General features: G+C 42.6%; 1 protein-coding gene across 4 annotated transcripts in view; it reads right to left on the reverse strand.

Moving 5' to 3' along the window:
- The window catches only part of dnah5 (dynein, axonemal, heavy chain 5), a 610,401-nt gene that overhangs the window by 430,354 nt on the left and 160,515 nt on the right, over window positions 1-19,532 (reverse strand). For all 4 annotated transcript variants that reach the window (XM_068058833.1, XM_068058843.1, XM_068058824.1 and 1 more), the window contains 4 exons: window positions 18,266-18,423; window positions 16,142-16,360; window positions 9,365-9,502; window positions 5,218-5,394 (listed from right to left, as the gene is read on the reverse strand). In XM_068058833.1, the coding sequence (XP_067914934.1) occupies window positions 5,218-5,394; window positions 9,365-9,502; window positions 16,142-16,360; window positions 18,266-18,423 (692 nt within the window). The remainder of the gene's footprint in view (window positions 1-5,217; window positions 5,395-9,364; window positions 9,503-16,141; window positions 16,361-18,265; window positions 18,424-19,532) is intronic.

The following is a 19,532-nucleotide window of genomic DNA, read 5'->3' on the forward strand; positions in this document are numbered from 1 at the left end:
AGAAATGCTGGAATCACTCAGCAGGTCTGGCAGCATCTGTGGAAAGAGAAGCAGAGTTAACGTTTCGGGTCAGTGACCCTTCTTCGGTTCCGAAGAAGGGTCACTGACCCGAAACGTTAACTCTGCTTCTCTTTCCACAGATGCTGCCAAATAAAAATGCAACATGGCTAAAGTAATTAAATAGACAAATTTCATGAATATAGAATGGCATCACACAGAATTGGAAAAAAATGATGAAAATAAATGAAAGGTCACCAACGGAACAGATAAGATGAACATAACTGCAGTTGACTGGTGTAGCAGCTGCATCAGACAGGTCTCACACACTTAGTTATGATCCCTGAGGAGACCACGAACAAAGCAAATGGATTAAATCCACCGAATGACTCTAATTTAGGAAATAAAAAGCAAATGGATAAGATTTCACTTTTCTCAATTTTACTTTGACACTCAAACCAAAACCAACATAAATTAAGCATGAGCTAACAGTTAAATCACAGTCAATATATGTCAACTCGCAGATGCAACAAAGATACTCCTTACTGATCCTCTGAGCAGGCTTATCAGCAGGATGCTGCCAAACAGTTCCACAGTACAACAAAATCAGGAACTTCCTCAGGTATTTTTCTAAGTCCTGTCCTCCAGGATGCAAATATAGAAGTAATGAGGTCCTGCAGATAGTAAGCAATGCAATCTTCCCTTTAATGGTTCAGTCTTGTCGCCTCTCAAACAACCTCGGCCTCACCTACAACCATCCTGATGGCATGGTTCCACTGATAACTTTTGAAGTCACTGAAGACTGTAATTCATTCACCAGCCCTCAGTCGAGGCTCCTCTGCTGCAGTCAAAACAACTATTCAAGCCTGTAGTCTGTTTCAATTCCAAGAAGTTTTCTGGAAGCATAAAAATCTGCAGCTCTCAGCTTGTCTTTTTAAACAACAACTGGCTGTTTTTTCTTCCTTCCACTGCAGAGTTCTTCTAAAACCTGAAACCTGAGCTCCAGTCACATGTCTCTGATAAAAAACTGTTTGTTCTTTTTAACCTGGTTCTCATCTCTCAGAACATTGAAGCTTTTAGTTTCATTTTGGAATCAGGGTCTGTCTCAAAAAAACACACTTTGAATCCCAAAGTCAGTGCACCTACACTGGTCTTGCACTATGGAGTCCATCACAACTTTCGAAAGCATCGAAAGACACAGGTGTACAACACTGAAGCACTTGATACTGGCATAAGTTTTTTTAAAGGATTACACACTCCAGCAGGAGCTGTGAATTTCAAAGAGGTTTAAAATGGATAACGCAGGCAAAAGGACACTTAGACAAATCAGAGTCTAAGGGGGACAGTGGAAGAAAGCTAAGTCAAAAAGAAAGTGTCTGTGACAATTAAACATTAAAGCAACTATCCAAGTTCAGAGAGAACAAAAGAATGAAGGGATATCACAAAGTGAACACTTAGTGAATATAAATTATAGGTCGACAAACAAGAAATAAAGGGTACCAGTGGACGTTCAAACAAATGGGTATAAAGAACAGAAATAAATTGTAAAGGGGAACAGATGAGAAACTCGAAGCAGCATGCAGGCAACAATGTGTGTTCAATGTATGACGGTTACAAAGGGGAAAGCTATGTTTAACAGGTGAAGAAATGCAATAATCGTTTACTGATAACTAAGCTAAAATAAAGGGTAATAAAAGCAAAATACTGCAGATGCTGGAAATCTGAAATAAAAACAAAATGTGCTGGAAAATACTCAGCAGGTCTGGCAGCATCTGTGGAGAGAGAAGCAAAGTTAACATTTCAAGTCACTGACCCTTCATCATAACAGTGGAGGAAAGCTAAATGAAAAAGAAAGTGTGACAATTAAACGTTGAAGGAACTAAAATCTAAATCTAAAACAAAGGGTTATGACTTTAGAGCGGAAGGTACAGGAACTTACAAGGGCAGGTGATGGATATTACTCGTCTCAGTAAATGAAGTCTAGGAAATGGCAGACTATGAGAGTAAACCATCAGGGATCAGAGCGGGGAACAGCATAATCAGGGACAAAATTGCCATGAAATAGACATAAGTGCTGACGGAAGTGGATGGAGTATAAGTTGGTAAAAATTATAAGAAAGGTATGAAAGACTGTGAAGTTATCCAGTTGGTTACACAATCACACAGATATCAGGCTTTATCTAACAATGAATAAGGAAACAAGATAGGAGATTTTAACTTGAGGTGCATAATGAGCATGCCATCTGATCCAATTTTCTGGCAGTCCTCCAAACAGGCTCACCTGTTTCTGGTGGGAAGCTGCATATATATGCACATTGGGATCCCACCCCAATTGCAGCACCCTAATTACAATTTTCAGGTACAAATGGGTGCAGCATGCTTTTGTACGTGTGTTGAATGGCCGAATCAGTGTTCCTTAAAGTGAACGTTGGAAGCCACTCAAAAATAGCTGAGGGAATATTTTGTTTCTTCTTAAATATAAAAATCTCCAAAAAACATATAATAAACACACTATTTGACTTAATTAGTCATGACAGATAAGTGGCCCTTATCATTTATTAAGTATTATGTGGCATTACTGTTATAAAACTATTACATAATCTTCACATTGGTGAGCAATGCCATGGAAGAAGTATTGACATTTAAAGATATAAATTTGTGAATTTATTTTGAGAAAAGGAACATCTTTCATTTTTGTACACTCATGGTAATTTTCTGATCTGCACCAACAATGTGATAAGTTACTTAGCACCAACGCATAGTCAGAATATTATACAACAGCAGTTAACATTAAATTGGGGGCGGCACAGTGACGCAGTGGCTAGCACTGCAGCCTCACAGCTCCAGCGACCCGGGTTCAATTCTGGGTACTGCCTGTGTGGAGTTTGCAAGTTCTCCCTGTGTCTGCGTGGGTTTTCCCCGGGTGCTCCGGTTTCCTCCCACAAGCCAAAAGACTTGTAGGTTGGTAGGTAAATTGGCCATTATAAATTGCCCCTAGAATAGGTAGGTGGTAGGGAAATATAGGGACAGGTGGGGATGTGGTAGGAATATGGGATTAGTGTAGGATTAGTATAAATGGGTGGTTGATGGTCGGCACAGACTCGGTGGGCTGAAGGGCCTGTTTCAGTGCTGTATCTCTAAACTAAAACTAATTCTCAAGATCAAATGTAGCATAGATCATGTGCGGTATAAAGCTCACTCTGCCTCAACAATATACCTCAATTCTGTCCTCAGATAAGTTTTCTCCATTACAATAGTAGAAATTTGCATTTCATGTATTGAGTGATTTCCCTAATTGAGATTTATAGACTGTGTTCTGATGTGGATTCATTACCAGCAAAGGCTAAATTAACAATACTCTAAACTCAGTGCATTTAGGATCTACACTGTTAAGAGAGGAGATATTCATTATATTAGCTGTCAGGAAAACCCTATATGCCAAATGGGAAATATTTATTTCATTGGTTGGAAACTTACATTAGATTCTTAATGGGAAAAACCTTACAACGCAGCCAATAGGTGGCGCTGCACTGACACATGCACAAATGCAGCCTGTTCAACCTAAACGTCACAGTCAGTTACGTTCATGCAGCTGCCAGGACTAAAGATGGCGCTGCTCAAATAATCACACAAAGGCAACGTAAACACATGGCAGCACACAATGGCCGGAAAGATCGGCTGGCTGGAGAATGGCCAGAGAGATCGGCTGGCTGGGGAATGGCTGGAGAGATCGGCTGGCAGGGGAATGGCCGGAGAGAAAGGGCGGGTGGCGGGGGGAATGGCCAGACAGAGAGGGCAGGTGGAGGGGGGGGTGGAATGGCTGGAGAGGGCGGGCAGGCGTAATGGCTGGAGAGAGTGGGCGGGGAGGCAGGAGGAGAACGCACCCGCTGCCACCAAGGTCTTTGGCCACTCTCTCCCCGCCTCCCCTCACCCCCCCGCTGTCTCCCACACCCCGCTGTATCCCTGTTGTCTCCCACACCCCGCTCTCTCCCCTTGCTCTCTCTCCCGTGTTATGCGATGACATCATCCACGCATGCGCCAACTGGTCCTGGCAATGCAGAATCAGTGCACACGCAGAGAGTAGGAGCCCGTTTGCGCATGTGCGCAGATTGGCGCAGTCGGATGATGTCCCCACCGGCTGCGTTGTCAAGAATCACTTTGAAAAAAAATAGCAGTCAAGATGGCCACTGCCATTTACATCTGAAATACCAGGAGATTGAACTGGAGACAAAAAGTCTAACAAGAAGCCCAGCCAAAACAATGCTTTGGCTAACTGAGTAGATTAGCCAGATCACCCTTGTTAGCGGGACATTTCAAACCAGCTCGAGACATTCATAAATGGAGACATCCCTCCAGGGGGTAAACACTGCCAACCCCACCTAAAACAAGTTTTGGGTTTTAGACTTTGGACCTCATGCAAAACAAAGGGGAGTGAGAGAACCATGAGACCATCTGTTCATCTCTGAAGAACCTGGAAGTTTTGTCACACAGACAAGCAGATAGGCAATAACTGAGTGTACAGCAGTACAGAAAGCTGCTGCTCTCCTGTGTCTCTTTCTCGCTCTCCCCAGAAAACATCAAGAAAAGAACCATCTGCTTAGACACCGCTGCAGCCAGCAACCAGGGGAAGAGAATCAACTACCAATTCTGCCTTCATGAAAACTGAGTAAAGCAAGCCAGACGGAGTGCACTTTGACCAACCAAGAACATCAAGAATACAGCTTCAGCCGAGGTCTACTGGATTTACAGACTGTGTATTTAAGTTCCATTTATTTTGGACTTTAATCCAACCACCAAATCTATTGTTCCCTCCTGTAATCTATTTGTGTGTGTGATTCTCATGTGAATGTGTGCGTGAATGTGTAGCGTATTTTTAAATCGGGTTAGAGTGTTAAGTATAATAAACTTACCTCTTTCTTGTTAAAACTCAAGAATCCTGTCCAATTGGTTCTTTCACAATCACAGTAAAGGTAAAAGATAAAACACTCACGGAGCTGCTAAGCACTACCACTGTTTAAAAAGGTATAAACCCTGTTGCAGTCAAATAAGAGAAAGGGGCAAGAGGGGAGCCTGAGAACCCCTCCTCACCTGGCCGTAACATAGCCTATACATAATTCATATAGGTACAAGAGGTTTGAAAGATAGAATTATAATCAACTATGTCACCTACTTCCTATTTTTTTGTGAAGTTCAAACAATGAGAAAGATGAGAGGAAGCACCTTAAGAAGTTTAGATTTTGCTGTTGTAAGAACTCCAAGCACTGCCTTCACATCCTGACCCTTTAGTTGATCCAGTAAATAATTGAACCTTGACATGCGTTTCTTCCAGTGATCCAATTCTGCACGTGGACCGAGATCATCAGCTTCCTTACGCAATTGTTCACTTTCAGCAAGAACCTAAAATTGCACAGTAATGTTATATGGAATAGTTCAAATTCAGTATTATATTGACAATGCTCATACAATGGCACATTTCACTAATACTCTGAGATATTTCTCTTATCAAAGGCACAAATGACATCCTATGTGACTGTGACAAAGGTAAACTATTCCTCCTCGTCCTTCTCAACCTGTCTGCAGTCTTTGACACAGTTGGTCACACCATTCTCTTCCATCATCTCTCCACTGTGGTCCCGCTGGGTGAGACGGTACTCGCTGGTTCCATTGTTATCTATATAATCATAGGTAGAGTATCATTTGCAGTGGTTTCTCTTCTCACTCCCGTTCTTTTACATCTAGTGTCCCCCAAGGATCTATCCTTGGTCGCCTCCTATTTCTCATTTACATGTTGCCCCTCAGCAACATCATCCGAAAACACAGGGTTAGTTTTCACATTTGTGCTGATGACACCCAACTCTATCTCCTCACCGCCTCTCTTGACTCCTCCACTGTCTCTAAATTATCAGATTGCTTGTTGGACATCCAGTACTGGATGAGCTGAAATTTCCTCCAACTAAACACTGGGAAGACCAAAACCATTGACATCAGTTCCCTGTACAAACTCCATTCCCTAGCTACCAGTTCCATCTCTTTCGCTGGCAACTGCCTGAGGCTGAAACAGACTGTTCGCAAGCTTGGTGTCATATTTAACCCTGAGATTAGCTTCGGACCACATATCAATGCCATCACTAAGACCGCCTATTTCCACCTCCGTAACATCACCTGACTTTACCCCTGCCTCAACTGAACTGCTGCTGAAACCTCATACGTGCCTTGTTACTCTAGACTTGAATAATTCCGGCCATAGAGTCATTACTGCACAGAAGGAGGCCATTTGGTCCATTGAGGCCATGCCATCTCTCTACAGAGCAATCAATCAGTCCCATTCCCCCACTCTATCCCCATTGGCTGCAAGTTTATTTCTCTCAAGTGCCCATCCAATTTCCTTTTGAAATCATTCATCATCTCTGTAATGTATTCCAATGTTATGAGAATGCCCAATGCATGATGACATCATTAAACATGTGATCTGCCCATCTTAGTGTCTGTCTATCTTTACAAGTTCCTCCCAATAGATGATCGTCTAGAATCATTGGTTAGTAAACGTACTTTTTGTCAAAATTGCAGGAATAAGCCACCTAAACCTCTTTTACAAACATGGTCATGGGCGACCCATCCGTTTCAAAGAGTGCACGTAGACTTTTGCAAAAAGGAAAGTGACAATTTCTTAGTGCTTATTGGCAATCACTCTAAGTGGATCGAAGTAAAGCATATAGGTCAAAACACCAATGCTGATAGGACAATACAGGAGTTACGGTTGATTTTTGCTTGTCATGGTTTACCAGAGCAGCTTATATCAGATAACAGCCCTCAATTTCGTTCTGCTCTGTTTCAGAATTTCATAAAGCAAAATGGTATCAAACGTGCGCTCATTCATCCATTTCAGCCGGCATCAACTGGAGCAGCAGAATAGTCAAGGAAGCACTCAAGAAACAAGTGCTCAACGGATGTTCACATTTCAGCATGAAACAGAGATTAGCTAATTTTCTGCTGAAGTACAGAACAACTCCACACTTAACTATAGGCTATACACCTGGTGAGCTCTTAATGAAGCAAAGACTGAGAACATGTTTGAGTTTAGTTCTACCAAATTTGACTGCTAAAGTTAAACAAAAATAGTTCAGTCAGAAATGTCAGTATGACACAAACAAAACAGAGCATAGTTTCAGGAGAAATGAACATGTTTGTTTTCTGAGGCCCCCTCACAAGTCACACAAGTGGGACGTAAGTTTGTGGTACTAAGAGATACTTAATTGAAATTGATGGAAAAGTGAGAAGTATTCACGTAGATCACATCATCCTAGCGAGGGATGATCTAAAACGTGAGCATGACCTATTTTGATAACGAGCTTTTTCCAGAGTGTGAACCAGTTCAGACTTCGGTGTCTAAAGTACCAGTTTCAGAAAAAGAAACAAAATTTTCTGTAAGTCCTGAACTGAAACCAGACAGTCCAAAACCTGACTCGACACCAAAACCTGTGAGATCAGGAAGCCTTCATAAACAAGTTGTTAGTCTTGATTTATAGATTTTGTTCAAAGAAAAAGAGTCAGTTATTATTTTGCCAATTGTGCATATTCTCAAAGATTTGTTTGTTATGTATAATTAGTGTACCTGTAAATAGTTTATTCAAATTTTTTTTTTAAAGGGTGGAGGGAGTGCAATGCATTCCTATTTTATGAGCATGCCCAATGCATAATGACATCGTTAAATATTGGTCTGCCATCTTGGTGTCTGTCTTTCTTTCCCAGTTCCTCCCAATATATAACAGTCTCTGCTTCCAGCACACTTGAAGGCAGCGAGTTCTAAGTCATTATCATTTGCTGGGTAAAAATGTTTTTCCTCACATTCCCTCTGCATCTCTTGTCCAAAACCTTAAATCTGTGTCCCCTGGTCCTTGTACCATTAGCTAACGGGAACAGCTTTTCTTTTCCTACCTTATCTAAAATTGTTACAATCTTGTACATCTCTGTCAAGTCTCCCCTCAATCTCCTTTGCTCCAAGGAGAACAACCCCATCTTCTCCAACCTAACCTTGTAGTTAAAATCTCTCATCCCTGGAACCATTATGGTAAATACAAGGACTCTCACATCCTTCCTAAAGTGTGATGAATAGAACTGATCACAATACTCTAGTTATGGTCTAAACAGAGCTTTATAAAGGTTCAACATAACTTCCCTGCTTTTGTACTCAATACTTCTATTTATGAAGCCCAAGATCCCACATGCTTTGCTAACTATTCTCTCAATATGTTCCGCCTTCTTCAAAGGTCTATGTACATGAACCTCAGGTCCTTCTGTCCCTGCACACTCCTTAGAACTGTGCCGTTAGTCTATATAGCCTCTCCCTATCCTTTCTGCCAAAATGCATCACCTCACGCTTCTCTGTATTAAATTTCATCTGCCACTCATTCTGCTATTCTATTTATGTCCTGTTGCGATTGATTGGTATCATCCTCACCGTCTGCCACACCTCCCAATTTCGTACCATCAGCAAATTTTGAACTTTTACTCAGTATTCCAATGTCCAAATCATTTATATCAAAAGAGCAGTGAATCTTGAGGAACACCACTGTGTGCCATCCTCCAGTATGAAAAATAACCATTTACCAGAACTCGCTGTTTTCTGTCCTTAGGCCAATTTTTTTTATCCAAGCTAACACTGGCCCTCCTATTGCATGAGCCTCAATTTTGGTAACCAGCCTTTTCTGTGGTACTTTAACAATTTTTTCTTAAAATCCATATAGACAACATCCACTACTTACCCTTCATCAACCCTCTCTGTTACTTCAGCAAAGAATTCAATTAGATTAATCAAACATGATTTACCTTTCACAAATCCGTGCTGGCTCTCCTTAATTAACTCAAACCTCTCCAAAGTGCCTGTTGATTTTTTTCCCTGATTATTGTTTCTAAAACCTTACCCACCACTGATGTTAACTGATTGGCCTGTAGTTGCTCAGAATGTGCTTACACCGAATGGATTTTGTCTTTGCCCCCTAAAGGGCATTCTCTCTTTCAAACACTACAATGTGTTTCCTAATATGTACTGCCGCCCTACCATACCACAAAATAATGTTATCCAAAAATACCTGAGCACCCAAAACACTTAATTCATTTTCATATAAAGACAATGATGGAATAGGAGACTATAAGTTGTTAAATCAAAGAAAATGTTCAAAATTATACAGCCGCTCGTCTCTATACATTACAAGTACCTATGCTAACAGTATCCATTTAGTTTGATATTTTGGGTCACATGGAAATATGCTCCATTTTACAACCCACCATTACACGGCTGGTTTTGGATAAGATCCTTAACTTGTTAAAAAATTTTCTCAAGAATAGGTACAGAACATGTTAACACCACCTGCTCAATTTGTTTGATCCACACTTTAATACAGGCTTCAATCTTCTCTAAGGCTTCAGTGCTATTGGCCACGGACAAAAAATCTGAAGGGCCTTTGAGGAGCCTCAAATCAAAGGTCTCACATTCTTTCAAGTTCACCTGCAATCAAACAAAATAATAATTTTACACTAACATAAAAAGACAAGTTATTGTATGGCTGTTGAATTTAATCTGTGCAAAGATTAGCGTGTAAACATTTAACAAATTCACATTAAGAGGTATATTTTCCAATCAACAACGGTCATTTTTGAATGCTCAAAGTGCTTGTATGAAATTCTTTTGTCCACTAATTTAATGCAGGCTTTACCAGCAGCAATTTAATAAAAATGGTGTTAATGTTGGTGTGCTAATCACACAGTGTAAATTTGAAGCCATAATCAGTTAGAGTTAGTAAGTTGCAAACACTTCAACTTTAAGTAAAATAAAGTATTAGTGACTAATTTGGATCTGACCGCAACCAAGCCCTTCAAATCCAAGCCTCATATAACGTGACAGAAGTGCAAACTCAGCCTGCAGGTCGTTGGTAATGTTAAGCACATGTTCATTACCTTTAAATTTACATTCATGCAGTCAACAGGGAAAAGGTTCTAATGACTCTTCCCTACCCACCAAACTTAAATCAAAAAAATCTTCTTTTGCAGATTACATGAACTGAGTAAATTTTTCTTTGTTTTTTATGAGAACATGTAGTCTGATATTGTGCAAAAATCTCACCAATTCTTACCTTTTGCTGTTTCAGGAAATTTACATCATTACAGAATTTATTCAGAACACTGCAAATGTTACATTAATTGCCATGTTACCAATACATTATTAGATGGTCCTTTTAAAGATGTGTTGTATGACTTTTAATTAAACTGCCGTGAATGATTACCTTTAGGCTCAGTGGAAAGGCAACAATACTCCAGAAACATTTCTAACAGGAAACGTTGAGATCATAAAAAAGTGCGAAATTCAATTGCTGCAATTTCTGGGCGCGAGGGCTGCGATTCGCAGTGTGCTCGTGCCTATTCAGATCGAGAGGGGCAAGACCTAAAATTGGTCTACCCACCTCATTTGCATGATTGTGGCCCAAGCTGCTGGGCCTCCAGCTCTTGTCGCCTCTTCGCACGCTGCCGGCGAGCTTTGCACACAGGTGGTGTCGGCAGCATTGTTTACCAATCACATGGTTCAGGCAGCATGTTTTTTCTTAAAGGCAGGCTGCCTCTTAAAGTGATTGTTGAAAAGAAGATTGGTGCAATGGAAATTCTTGAAAAATGAACACCAGGGCATACAGAGGGATCTAGACAGATGGATGTGTCACTGGAAGCATTAGTGGTGCAGGTGAGCAGGAGTAGAGACTGCAAAGTCCCATGGGGGGCCAGGTTGGTCAATTCCCGGAGTCTGAGGACCTGGCAGCAATGCCACGAGAAGTCTAATCAGCTCACGCGTCTGGCCAATCTCAGTGAATGCATCTTCATGACACCTACTACCAACCACAACACCAGCCCCTCATGCTGCTTACTGCACCACATTCCTATCACTCATTGCTGGCACTCGGAACGCAGCCAAACCATTTCACCCTCACACCTACCAATGATACCAGATTCATACGCACCACTCGCTGCCTCCACATACCTCCAGCTATTAAGTTATGGCAGGCACATCACCCAAACACAGTGCTACTCAACCACTGACATTCTGCCCTCTCTATTGCAGTACAAGGTGGCACACAATAGAAGGGAGCAATACAGAATCGAGCAAGGGCACCTACATCTCCTCGAGTCCTATGGACAGATGGTTCTCTGCATCATTTTTTCTATTCGTTTCATGGGATGTGGGCATTGCTGGCCAGGCCAGCATTTTTTGCCCATCCCTAATTGCCTTTGAGAAGGTGATGGTGAGCCTCCTTCTTGAACCGCTGCAGTCCATCCACTGTAGGTACACCCAGTGCTGTTCGGGAGGGAGGTCCAGGTTTTTGACCCAGCGATAGTGAAGGAACAGCAATATATTTCCAAGTCAGGATGGTGTGTGGTTGGAGGGGAACTTTCAGATGGTGGTGTTTCCACACGTATGCTGCCCTTATCCTACTAGGTGGATGAAGTTGAGGGTTTGGAAGGTGCTGTCGAAGAAGGCGCATTGAGCTGCTACAGTACATCTGTAGATGTACATGCTGCTGCCACTGCGTGTCGGTGGTAGAAGAAGTGAATGTTTAAGGTAGTGGTTGGGGTGCCAATCAAGCAGGCTGCTTTGTCCTGGATGGTGTCGAGTTTCTTGAGTGTTGTTGGAGCTGCACACATTCAGGCAAGTGGAGAGTATTCCATCACATTCCTGACTGATGCCTTGTAGATGGTGGACAGGCTTTGGGGAGTCAGGAGGTGAGTTACTCGCCACAAGATTCCTAGCCTCTGACCTGTAGCCACAACATTTATGTGGCTATTCCAGTTCAGTTTCTAGTCAATGGTAACCCTCAGGATGTTGATAGTGGGAGATTCAGCAATGGTAATGTCGTTGAATGTCAAAGGGAGATGGTTAGACTCTCTCTTATTGGAAATGGTTATTGCCTGGCACTTGTGTGGTGCATATGTTACTCATGGAGCTGGCTGTGATAGGGCCTGCAGCATCCAATGTTGCTGAAGATGATGATATATTCCTGCCTTATGCCCCTTCCTAATTTCCAGCACACCCTAATCCTGCTATCTGGCATGATGAGCAAGCTGCTGATCGTGAGATGGTAGGCCTGTTGCTTCCAACCCCACACCCGTTCCTCACACCAACCTCCCCCTTCTGAGTTCCTACTCTTAGGCACCCAAGAACTGCTCCCTGCACAGCCACAGCAACCCAAGGAGGAAGGGAGAGAGCAAATGCAAAGCAGTGATGAAGAGACCCAGTCATTTGATGTGACACTCGCAGCCAACAGCACAGATGTTGGCACTGCATGTACTTTGGAGCCTAGCATAGAGTTGCTATCAGCACATGGAGAGTCACTGGGCATATGTGAGCTGCAAGCAGGCCAGGGATAAAGAATGAATTGTTTTCCAGCTCACTGGAAGGTGAAGTGACAGATGAGTACTGCTGCAGAGGACTTAGATGAGGACCTTGATGAGGAAGCATGCAAGACAGCATTAAATGCGCATGCACACTGAGATGCTGGTGCATTGGTAGGCCTACCAGACAGCCTCCTGTAACTGTCAGTAACATGGAGAAGTCTTTTTCCAACTTGGCAAAGGGCATGGTGCAGAGCCTGCTCTTTCCGCAGCTTTGGCTCCATCTCCCTATCATGCTGCAGGTCCAGAGCAATTGCAGCCCCGATACCTGCTGCAGCCTTTTGTGTGGACCGGTCACACACTTTTCTACTATCCATGTGAGGATGCAGCAACACTCTCTTGTAAATGTACGAAATCACCTGGAAAAACATTCCAGAGAACTTTCAAAGTAGAAGCGTCGCTACGCGAATGAACCTCTCGCCCAAACTTTTCACTCAAAAGGAACTTTTTTTTTCTGTTTTCTAATTTTTTAATTTCCTAATTTTAGCAGAATATGAAATTTTTTACAGTGAGGGTCAGATAACCAACACTTCTTGGGGGAAGAACTCAGCTAACCCCTGAAAACATGTATGGGGATCACAGAATATGATTAACCCAGGTATGTTCATTGAGTTGCTGGTGGCATGATATATTCATGCTGCCTGTTCTTTTACCTGTTTGCTGCCTGCAGCCTGCCCTACCCACACTGATCATTGGCTGCCACATCAGCAGGGTGCTCAATATTGCAAATGCCTTGTGCATTGTGGCTGCAAGAATTGGTGGGAGTCATTTGAAAACCGATTCTTATTCTCTGATACTTTTGAGCAATGACTGAACATGCAAGAGAACATGTACCAAAGTTTTAAGACACTGTACTTGGAGGTTTTGGTGGAAGAGGTGGAAACAAAAAGTAATATCCTTCAGGGGGGCAGGAGCCCTCCAGGCAGATGCTCAGGAGGCAGATTGTTGCTCCAAGACTATGGATGCAGTGCAGGAAGAAGTTTAACAATCACATAAGAGTTGTCCAGGTCAGTGAGTTCATCTTTAAATGGCATATCCATCTAACTGCACCATTATCCTCATCTACTGCTCAACTGCCTACACACCTATCCCCCATCTACCAACACTGGATGTGCACAACCAAATGCTTGGTGCACTGGAAAGCCTGCCAGATAACCTGCTTTCAATATCAAGAAGCCTGGAGCAGTACAGCACCAACTTAGCATAAGGTTTTGTGCAGAACTTCAAACCAATCCTTTCCATAATCAAAGGCCAGTTATCTTCATTAGCACACCTGTGAAACCCACCATGCTACAATGACCGATGGACAATGTCACAGCTTCCACTGCAACACCAACAGCTTGCAGCTTCCATCAAAGTGCCACAGTGGAAGTTCAGACTGCTGCCCTCATGGCTTCGGACACCACTGTTCAAAGGGGCTTTCAGGGTGTTACTGCAGTCCACCAATCTGCTGCCAAACACATCAGTAGGATTGTTGAGGCACTGCCCCTGGAGAGTGACAGTGGTTCCATGGAGCAGAAACCTCTCTCAGAATGACAGCATTCTTGCTCCCATCCCGCCGCTCTGGACTCAGACCAGACTGCTGCAGTCCAGGCTGAGATGGTGCCGTCTGAAGCCAGGCCTTCTAGGCCCAGAGCTGCTCAAGCTCACCCTCCAAGGCCATCTGCAGTCTCCTGAATTGGAGGCCAGCAGCCTTCTGCCACCTACACTGCAACCACTGGGGAAGTACCATTTAGGAGCGCTAGGAGAGGCAAAGGCACACAGAAGATAGCACTAAGGAATTGCACAAGGGGGATTAGTTTAATTTTATGTGCATTAGATCATGAATTAATTTATAAATTTGGATTGGAATATGCATTTTCTAGTGGTTTTTATTTTTCTGTTGTTGGAAAGGGGACACTGTGCTGGTCAGTGATCGAGGAAAGGTAAGGAGCGTTGGAATGTTGCTAAGTGGGCAGGTGTGGTTAGAGGTAGTGCTCATTAATTATTTCATCATGTATCACCCAGGCAGAACAGGGCTGTCTATGCTGTAGCCTCCTTTCCTCTTCCTGTTCCTCCACTTCATGCTGATCAATCCTTCTCCACTTCCTCCTCTTCCTCGTGCTCCTGCTCCTCAGCTTCTTGCTTGGAAGGTGGTGGCAAGAGGTGTTCCCTCATTATGGCCAGGTTGTGCTGCATGCAGCATACTACCACAAATCTGGATTACCACTCAGCTGAGTACTGCAGGGCTCCTCCAGAGTGGTCCAGGCAGCAGAATCATTGCCAAGAATAAAACACATTAATTTTGTCATGAACATTGATTTTAAATTGTTGCTGGAGTGAGGAAATGAATTGTTAAACAGATCAGCCATGGCTGGAAAAGACATTTGCATATTAACAGACAGTGCTTGGAAGGACAAAGGACCATTCCCGGACACATTCAACCCACAAAGGACCTTGTTCACCAGGTATTGTGTGTAAGAGGTGCATTCCAGCTACTGCTAAGGTGATACAATCCAGGACTGGTTGAACCAGCTGGTCACATGACTAAATGGCTGTTCCAGGGTGTTTTGAACCAGACACAGAGAGTTTGTGCAGAAAGACTGTTTGCTCCTGGACTGAGAAGATCTCTCCTGTCTGCTCCCACCTCTTTCTCACAAGCCTCTGAATCCACTGAAGACACATGAAACCCAAGAGAGAAAAGTCTCCTACAGCAAACAAGGTTTAAGAAGAATACTGGGCCTCAATGAAAAGCAGGATCTACCTATAATCATGGACTCTACAGTGAGATCAAAGAACCACACAAACTCTTCGGATATTGCCTCAAACTTCTCCACTTTATTTTTCTTCTGCTCTTTTCTGTCTCTATTTGCATGTGTATCGCATATGCATGTTAGCGTGGGTGCGTCGTGTATCCGTAGGTGTCAACCAAATTAGAGTTTAAGTTCAAGTTTAATAAATTTCAACTTTTCTTCTTTAAACCTAAGAAAACCTGTTTGTGCTGGTTTCTTTGCCTTATAATTGGAAAGCAGTGAACAAGGATTCATTAAGGAGGAGCTAAAAACACAGTGTGTTTAAAATTAAACCCTGTTACAGTAAGACCAGGTGAAGGCTGAGAGGGACCCCTAGACACCTTTCTCACCTGGTTGGAACATCAGCATTGCACACTGATTGACATCATAATCTACCTGCTCTCCCTGTTGCTGGCAGCTGTTAGATGTACATGTACAAACCCTTTTAAAAATATAGCATCTGGCACATTTTCCGCCAGAGGTATGCACACACGTTGCAGACACCATTTTTGAGCTTCAGGAGGCCACATAGCAAAGAAAACAGGTGCTACAGAGCTCAATTTCTCCTGTTTATCTTACATAGAGATGGGTGTTATTCCACAAATGTACAAACTGAGTTGAGCTCAAAGCTGACTAAGAACTTTAAAAGTGTTCTCACCCTGTTGTCATGCAGAAACTGACACAACCTGAGCCTACTCTTCGGGAAAAGCTAACTTCATCTGACCCTATTCAATGGAGGTAAACTCTCTGGAAACATTGCAGAGGCAGTTGTAAAGTGTGATACAGCAAACATGGAAAATGAGCTGGATGGAATGAATAGCTTCCCTTATATATACTCACAACATGCATACAACATTTAAATGTTAAAACATTTAGACAAAGAAAGGCATTTTAAACTTTTTAATAGGAAAATAAAAGGCATTTTTGTAGCAATTGCTTACTTTTTCCATCAGGTTTTCCTGAGCACTAGCCAGAACGCTCACAAACCTATCCAATGAGCTGAGGAAATCTTGGCGTACAGCGCTTGCCTGAGGACTGTTCAGCTCTCCCCAACCATCATTCATCTTCTTCAAAGCAGGAACAAATACTTCTGACAGGAGATGTTCTACAGCTTTCAGCAACCCGACATCAGATGTATCGAGAACATTGAAATTTACATCCTAAGAATTTTTTCCACAAAAAAAATTCCTTAATCATCAGTATTTAATTGGAGTCTGTATTTCATATATTCCGTTAACATATTATACACTGCCACTATTTGCATTATTCCAAGAATCACATAATCTTATGAGCCCGGAGTGTTGGAAGAAATGTTCTAAGATGGTAAATGATATCTGAAAAGACTATTATTTGTGCAAGATTGTAGCTCTTAAAAACACCCTTCAATGGTTCAGTGGGTGAACACATCCTGTGATGTGGTACTGAGATATACAAACCAGAAAATCCATTTTCGTGATGTTGGTTGGAGGATAAATATTGGCCAGGATACCAGAAGAACTTCCCCTGTTCTTCTTCAAACAGTGCTATGGAACCCTCTACATCCACCTGAGACAGCAGACAGGATCTCAGCTTAACATTGCATCCAAAAGACAGCACCTATGAAGTGCCAGCCTAAATTATGTGCTCATGTCTCTGGAGTGGGGCTTGGATCCACCACCTTCTGAATCAGAGGTGAGAATACTACCACGAGCCAAGATTGACATCCAGGCTCACATATGAAAAATACAGTCATGCCTGTGCAACTGAAAGGCTGGTTCAACCCATAGATAGAACCATATCTCAGCATAATTTACCACCTTTCAAGAGAAGAAGGGAGAAAAATAGCAGAAATTGTTAAGGTAAAGAAAGGGAGGATAGAATTATTGAAGTATAGACAGAAAAATATAATCTAAAGCATTCTTCTTAAGAGTTCTAAATAAAGTCTAAGATCCCGTGGGCTTTTACTGAAATTATTCAGCTTCTTTTGCACCTTATCACATGGATTTCTGCGTATTATTAATGTAATTTCTTTCAAATTAATTTTTATTGGCTCCTAAAGGATACGTTACTATCATGTGGCATTAGATTATGAAGTAAAAATGTAACAGGTGAGGAAAACATCCCAACATCAGTAGCGATGTCAGAATCTTGTGCAGTGCCTTAGCCAGATCTTTATCTAGCCACAGCAGCATGCTTTTGTTTTCAAAGCAGTAATAATTTTCCCTGAAAACTACCATTTTACTACTTTCTAACTGATGTTGTTGATGATGGTGTTGGCACTAATCAGAGGCAGCTTCAGTGGATCAGACACATCCGCCAGATGGAAGATGGTCGCATACCCAAGGACCTTCTGTATGGCGAGGTAGCTGGGGCCAGACGACCAGTGGGGCGCCCAAAGCTCCGCTTCAACGATGCTTGCAAGCGTGACATGAAGGCCCTAAATGTTGACTACTGCACCTGCGAGTCACTAGCTGGTGAAAGAAGGAAATGGCGACACATCCTGTGGTCTGGTGTGCACTACCATGACAACCAGTTGCTACAGCAGCTTGGCAACAGGTGCCAACGACGAAAACAACAACTCACAGCACCTGTTGGCAGCTTCACGTGCAGCACTTGTGGCAGAATTTGCCTCTCAAGGATTGACCTTCACAGTCATCAACAAAGGTGCACCAAGAGAAGACACCCCACGTAACTGAATTATTTGCGGGTGTCTATCACCTTTCGTAAATGGAAGGATGCTGACCAACTGATTCCAACTTTGAAAGAAATAAATTGATGCCCACCATTTCCCATGCAGAGTTACCAATCACTGTTTTCTCATCACAAGGAGGCACTGTGCAGCTGTCAGACACCTTCCCACAGGGAATCGGCAAAAATCATGTGAATTGCCTTCCATGGACTGCCCTTAAGAGCCTCCAACTCGCTGATCTGAAGGCAGCATTGAACAAGGCCTGTAAGCTCTACGTAAGGCATGGCACGGAGAGCAGAAGTGGAATGGGAGGGAAGTACCATAAAAGGGTGAAAGTATTACCCAGAACAAAAGAAAATTATAATTTGTGGTTCGTGGAATCTATTCAATTTTTTACCTTGTGTACATTGTCGACAGTGATTGTTTTGGAGGTACTAGCTCGCAGAAAAATTATACAAACACCAGTGAGTGCCACATCTTTCCCCTCAGTTACAAATATTTTTGGTTTCTTGCTTCGCCCCATGTTAGGATTTGTCCCTGCTCCAAGAAGGCCAACTGGAAAAGAAATTAAGAATAAATTTATTAAAATATTCACTGACAGCATTTCACTTTTCAGTGTGTATGTTTTGCTTTGACATTAGCTCCACACGTGGGCCCCCTACTAAAAAGGGAAATTCACAGACTGACAGTTTCCTCATCTCTGACTGACTCCTCATTGGTGCAAGTGAAGCCCATCCGGGATCTGGGCCTGAGTTGTCATCTGGACCCTCAAAGATTTCAAAACTTTTTAATTAATTTTACCTCCCTATAAAGAATGGCAGTGAGGTAATTGCAGAATGTCTCCAGTGGCTCTGATCAACCCCCATCATAGAGTGGGCAGCCTACGCCAGGATTCCAAGCCTCTCCTAGATGGTAAATGCCTGAAATACAATCCACGTGGCAAGGACACTCATTAGCAATATTTAGATGAAGTGATCAGCCATGACTTCATATATTTTGGCAGAGTCAGGAGCAAAGGTCACCAGCAGGCCGCTTATGCTGGGATCAAAGGCGAGCAGATTTTTGGGGAACAAACTTCAGAAAGTGTATAAGGCTCAGATAACGAAAGACAAATATCGTCCTTCCACATCCTAATTTGAGTTTTTTTTTAAAACAAAGGTGCTGAATTTTAAAGCCAAATATAAAGCTTATGATTGTCACCTAATTCTCACCTGTATTTTCTGATAGTTAAAAATCTTCAGCATTCTAATTCCTGGCCTCTGTGAGACATTCTCTCACTATTAATGATCATACCGGGAGTCTATTTTCACGGCCAAGAAGGAACGAAGCAGTAGCACTCTGAAAATAACAGCGCCAACCTCATCGTACCACTCCCACTCCCCATTCCTATTTTGTTTGGAGAAATTACAAGGATGACCCAGGCATCTGCAGGTGGAAGCCTTCTTCTAAAATGCAAATCAGGGTCTTGAAGCACCAAAGGCCCCACCCCAACAGTATTTTGAGGTACCAATGGGCAGAGTGTGCACGGCACATGTTCCTTCCATTGCTAATGAGCATAGAGCAGCCTAACCAGTCTTAAGAGGACCACAGCAAGCTGCTCACAAAAATAGATAAGTAAAAATTAAGGGTTTTTTTAGGGACAGGAGGAGAATGAATTTTCACTA

This window comes from Heterodontus francisci, chromosome 2 (assembly GCF_036365525.1).
Source record: "Heterodontus francisci isolate sHetFra1 chromosome 2, sHetFra1.hap1, whole genome shotgun sequence".
Taxonomy (NCBI): Eukaryota; Metazoa; Chordata; class Chondrichthyes; order Heterodontiformes; family Heterodontidae; genus Heterodontus; species Heterodontus francisci.